At 42.2% G+C, this 5769-nt stretch overlaps 2 protein-coding genes across 2 annotated transcripts; one reads left to right on the top strand and one right to left on the bottom strand.

Moving 5' to 3' along the window:
- Positions 1-274: 274 nt before the first annotated feature.
- CSUI_004921 (anaphase-promoting complex subunit variant 1) lies at positions 275-5092 on the bottom strand. Its single transcript, XM_068065102.1, has 4 exons — positions 3611-5092; positions 2469-2648; positions 1850-2001; positions 275-1311 (listed from the first exon to the last, which is right to left on the bottom strand). The coding sequence occupies exons 1-4, from the start codon at positions 4191-4193 to the stop codon at positions 1129-1131; spliced, it is 1098 nt and encodes a 365-aa protein (XP_067922923.1). The 5' UTR covers positions 4194-5092; the 3' UTR covers positions 275-1128.
- Positions 5044-5768, top strand: CSUI_004920 (uncharacterized protein; the record flags this gene model as incomplete). Its single annotated transcript, XM_068065101.1, has 2 exons — positions 5044-5550; positions 5655-5768. A coding segment is annotated over one exon (174 nt), but the record flags the coding sequence as incomplete, so codon positions are not given.
- Position 5769: the final 1 nt, after the last annotated feature.

The raw sequence follows: 5769 nt of genomic DNA, 5'->3' as shown, positions 1-5769 counted from the left end.
AAACGCTTCTCAATTTCTTCTTCTTCTTCTCCTTCTCTTGTTGCTTTGGGAGGTCTGTAGGCTGTCTCAGACGGATCGCAAACTAGGGAGGAGTCCGAAGAGAAAGAAGAAGGACAAGATGAAGAATCGCCATCTGGTCCGTAGATCCGAACCTACGCCAAACAACTCACCTCAAGTCTCCAAAGAATGAAAGAAAGAAAGAAGAAAAGAAAGACAGTTAAAGGAGAGAAGAAGAAAGAAAGAAAGAAAAGAAGGCGAAAGAAGAAAAGAGAGTCAAAGAAGGAAGAGAGAGAGAAAGAGAGAAGAGAGAGCGAGAAAGAAAGAAAAAAAGAGGAAGAAAGATAAGGAAGGAAAGAGAAAGACACGAAAAAGCCTATAGAGGTATAGATGGAGAAGAAGAGCTCAGAAGAGAGACCTCTCTCAAGTCTGAGAAGAGAGTTGTCTATCTCAGCCATACAAAGAGATTCTACACATCATATGTATACACCTCCTCTCTCACATTATAAGTCGCCAGGTGTATGTACACCCCACACATCCAGATGTCTATGTCGTCGACACAATCTAATAAGAAAACGAAAGGAAGAAGAAGGAGATAGAGTGGAAAGAGCTTGAAAGATTACTGCTAGGAGGAAAAGAAGGAGACCGGAGCTTCAGAAAAGAGAGGGGCTGACGGAAATAGTAGAGCCGTGAAAGAGAAAGAAGAAGAAGAAAGAGAATGAAAGAGAAGACCCACGAGTGCATCCCCTGCCTGGCTGTAGGCTTGAAGAGGTCAATTCTACTTGGAAAAAGTATCTACGCTGTGAGGACTTAGAAGAGAAGGAAGAAGAAAAGAAGAGAAAGAAAGAAGAGAACAACAGGAAGAAAAAAGAAGAATATTTCATCCAAAGACAAAGGAAATGTAAAAGGACCTTCCAGCTGTGAGATCAGGTATATTCGTATACTCTATGGAGATCTATCTATACACCTACCTACAGGAGGAGCAGCAGGAGGAGGTACGCATGCATCTTCTTTAATGTATCTATCTTTAATCTATCTGTAGTTTTTTATGTGTATGTATGAATATGTATGCATATGTATGTGTTTGTGTATGTATGTGAAAAGACAGGATGAGAGAAAGAGAGAGGAACATCATACCTGACGTATGTGTGTATCTCTGCCTTCATGGAATGTGCGTAAGACAGAGATTTGTAGACAGAAACCTCGGATATATTCAAGGCTCTCCATATAGTCATAATACCTCTTCTTGATCATGAGAAGCTCTTCTTCATTTCCTGTCTCCTCCTCGAAAGGCAAATAACCTCCATGTCTCGCCTGTAAAAGAACACAAAAAGAGGTGTACATACACCCGAGGTGTACATACACCCCAGGTGTACATACACTTCAAAAAGAAAAGGGAAACGTTCTATCACCATCGCTGCTATTCATACAAAGACAAACTCTAGACAAGCGCGTCCATACATATAAAGACTTCCCTCTCTTTCTCTATATGAGTGTGTGTATAGATGAATACATTCAACACTACAAATAGATGGACCTAGACCAGCTGGAGCAGCAGGAGGCACTACAGAAAGAGCACTCAATCATTCACTAAGCACGCCATCACGCTCCTCATATCCCACATCTGTACATAGACACGCACCTACACCCCAGGCTATTATCTATCTTTCAACTATCCATCTTTACTCTATCAATCTATCTATCTATCTATATTTGATTTATCTCTCTATTGTTTCCTATCTGTCTCTCTACCTCCTTCGACTTGTGTTCCTGCTGATCTTCGTCTCATCTTTCTCTTTCTCTTTCATTCTCTTTCTTTCTTTCTTTCTCTTTCTTTGGCTTGCGTTTTTACTCTTAGAGCGTCAGGAGGTGTGAGGAGTATGGACCACCAGGCGTGTCCCTCCTCCTCCTCATCCTCTGCGGCCCCTCCACTGGGAGGAGGAGGAGTAGGCGGGGGGTGATATTCTGCTTCTCTTGCTAAATGTAAGCTAGTCAAAGCATCTCCTACATTCACACACACACAGAAAGAAAGAAAGAGTGAGAAAGAAAGAAAGAAAAATAGATAGATGGATAGATAAAAGATAGATAGATAGATAGGGACCATCGATTTGAAAACGTGGAAGTATGATAGAGGAAGGGCTATAGAAATCTCAAGAAAGGATTAGGTGCAGTCTGTACCTACACGTGAGTGTATGTACAGCTGCATCTGCTTTAGGCAACAACATGCACATATACATACCTACATATAAAGACCTTCCCCCACATGCCTTTTGATCTATCTATCTATCTATCTTTAATCTATGTATCTCTCTGTAATCTATCTATCTATCCCCATCTCTGACCAATCTATCTATACCGTAGTGAACAGGAGAGAAGAGGAGAGAATAATTCGAGCGAGAAGAAGAAAGGAAGAGAGATGTGTGTGTGTGTCTTTGACTGGCAAGTGTCCTTCTTCTTATGGTTCTCCTTACCGACTTTAATTTGTACAATTCTAGGGGTGTAAGATTCGTCAATCTGGAGATTAAGAAGGAGATCTACACGAGAGATCTTCATAAGGCGATTAAAGGTGAGGGTTATCGTGTGGGGAGCGGAGCCATCGCTTTGCCAGAAGGTCTGACTGCAGTTGTCTCGAAGCTCGCATACACCACTCCCTGCAATAGATAGATAGATAGACAGATAGATAGAGAAGGAAAGAAATGAATAGAAAGAAAGAGATAGAAAGAAAGTGATAGATGGAAAGAGATAGATAGAAAGCGGTAGACCTAAAGAGATAGATAGAAAGAGTTAGATAGATAGAGTGACAGCTAGGTAGAACGAGGTAGGAAGAAAGAAAGAAAGAGATACACACACAAGAAGAGATATACGGAAAGAAAGGTATAGACAGGCAGAAGAAAAGAAAGAGATAGAATGATAGAGGGAAATTCGGAGAAAGAGACCAAGAGAAAATAAGTATCGAGAAGAGACAAGAAAGAGGAAAGAATGCGAAGAAAAAGAAAGGAGAAAGAGAGAAGGATAAAGGGAAATGGGATGGGTGAGAATCTTCCACACAGAGAGGAAAAGATGAAGAAGAAAAGACAGGAGTGAAAGGGAGAGAGAGGAAAGACGAAGGAGAAGAAAGAGAGTGAAGAGAGAGAGCATTCCGAACGATAGGAGTAAAAGAAGAAGAGATATATCGATGACAGACAGATTAAGGATAGACAGGTAGATTAAAGATAAATAAATAGAAAGTCAATGAACGAAGGAAAGATAGAAAGACAGTGATAGATGATCTAGATGACTTTGTGGGGTGTGAATGTATGAATCGAGACCACATAGAAACAACAACGAAGAGAAGAGAAGACACCGAGGAAAAGAAAAAGAAGAAGAAAGCAAAGAGAGAAGAGAGATGAAAAGATCTGAAAGAGAAGATAGACACCTCCTTCCTATGAAAGAAAGTCGACTCGATAGACATAGATACACCCTTCACTACATAGTAAACATAAAGAAAGATGGAGTGGGAAGAGATATCTACACGGGATCGATCGCAAGCCAAGGGAAAGAAAAAGGAAGGAGCATAAGAAAAGAAAAGAGAGAGAAAGGAGAAGAGAGAAAGACAGTCGTCGTTTGTCTATACCATCTTTTGCGGAAGACAACCGCCAGAAAGCGAGTGAGCCTATCTCATACCAATGAGACTTCAATTCCTCGAAAGGAGACAGCTCCACTCCACACAGTCTGGCTGGATAATTTGATAGAACTTCCGGCACGGGGACTCCTCGACATAAGCCCCCCCCCCACCATCTCTTCTCTATCCATTCACGATCGTAAAAAGAAGAACAAGAAGAAGGTGAGGGAGAAGAGGAGGAGATGCGTCGCCGGTTTCGGAGATTTGGACGACTTCGCGTTGCTCTGGTGGGAGTTCTGGCGGGGGTTTTGTGAGGTGTATGTACACCGGAAGATAGAGGAGGAGAGGACTTGCTGTAAGTCGTTTGGCTTGGATGAGAAGAAGAAGAGGAGGGAAAGAAATGGTCTACAATATCTTCTTCGCCGCTACTACATGAGGAAGAAGAATCTGAACTTAATGAGGAGAAACTTTCTTCATCTAATTTTCCCAGAGAATCGCTCCTTTCTCCATTAGATGTATCACCCTCCTCTTCTTCTTCTTCGCTGCTTTCTTCTCCCCTCTCCTTCACCTCCCTGTCCACCCTTCGACCTGCCATCTTACGTGTCCTGTTTTCTTCTTCTTTTTCTTCTCTTCTTCTTTATCTCAGGGTATCTGTCTCATCCCCGAGAGAAGAACTCCTTATTCTTATTCTTCTCCTGTCGCCTTTCTCTTTACCTCTCTCTCTCTCTTTCTTCTCCTCTCTTTCTTCCTCGCTCCACGAAGGCCGCTGAACGAGCAAGGCCTTCTTCATTCTCCTCAACACACGCACCTTTCTTCTTCTTCTTCCTTTGACTCCTTTTGAGACAGCGGCGTTGCAAGGAAGAAGAGGGAGAGCACAAAAGAAGGAATAGAAAAGGGAAGAAGGAGAAGAAAGTGTAGAGGGGTAGGAGAGAGATAGAGAGAGCTATTTTGCCTGGTCCTCCCGGCTGATGTGGCTGTTCTCTCTCTTCTCTCACTGCTTTAATGAAGAGAAGAAAGAGTGAAGGAAATGGAGAATAAGAGAAAGACAGAACGGAGAGAAAACTGAGATATGGTGGAGAGAGAAACAAGCGTCATATGAAAAGAAAATTGAACGAGCAGGAGAAAAGAGAAAAGACGAGAGGCAGAGGGCGCGAAAGACAGGAAAGATGAATCTCTCTTGCAACGAGACAAGGAGTCTGCATGCACACAAAGAGAGGGGGCAGAGAGAAATGAGAAAGGAGAAAAGAGAGAAAGACAGGTGACGCGAGAATGCGATAGATGAAAGATAGAAATATTCATAGGAGCTTTCTCTGTCTTTGTCTTTTTTCTATTCTTTCTCAGATCGTCCGCCTCGCAAGAGAAAATCGAGCACACGACAGTGCATGCAATCGTGCATGCAGTCAATTACATGTGTATGCTTTTTCAACACTTTTCCTTCCTTTTCACGTCGTCTCTTTCTCTCTCTCTATCTGTTCTATTCCCTTCTTCTCCAAGATATCTTCCCTTTGCTTTTAGATTGAGTGTGTGTGTGGTCTGCTTCCTCTTTTCTCCCGCCACTTCTCTCTCACCCTCTTTTGTCCGGGTGTATAGACACCTGGGGCGAGCCGGCAGGAAGAAGTAAAAGAACAAGAGAATCTCATCCATTCCTCTGATCGAATCACTTCTTCCCATCACTTTTCTTCCTTTATCTCCCTTTCTTTTCAGCTCCTCTTTCCTTCTTTCTTCCTTTCTAAGAGCCTCTCTCTCCGAGAATCCTCTTCTTTTCTTCTTGGTCCTATTGCCTTTCTGTGTTTCTCCTTCACTCACGGACATATACATATTTTCACATCGACAGCATACATGACTTTTCTCTCCTGTCTCGGTTCAAGATTCTATGCATTCTCCCAACGCAAGAAAAGAGAGACAAGAAAACTACGAAGACCACAATTATCGAGAGAACAGGTTCCTCTAAAGTAAGGCAGCAACCTTTCTAAAGTGTCTCTCTTATTCCTTCTTTCGTTTCTTATCTCATTCTTTCTTTCTTTCTTATCTCTTTCTGCTTTTCTGATGTCTTCAGGTCTCTCTAGGAGAGCTTCTCTAGTTAAAAGGCGCCCTTGTTTTGGGACATCCTTTCTTTCTTTTCTTCTTTTTTCTTCTTTTTCACGGATCTCTTGTTCCTCTCTTTCTTCTTT

The sequence above is a fragment of the Cystoisospora suis genome, assembly GCF_002600585.1.
Source record: "Cystoisospora suis strain Wien I chromosome Unknown contig_2359, whole genome shotgun sequence".
NCBI classification, from domain to species: Eukaryota; Apicomplexa; class Conoidasida; order Eucoccidiorida; family Sarcocystidae; genus Cystoisospora; species Cystoisospora suis.
Note: the sequence above shows the minus strand (reverse complement) of the source record. Positions and strands in the feature narration are given on the sequence as shown.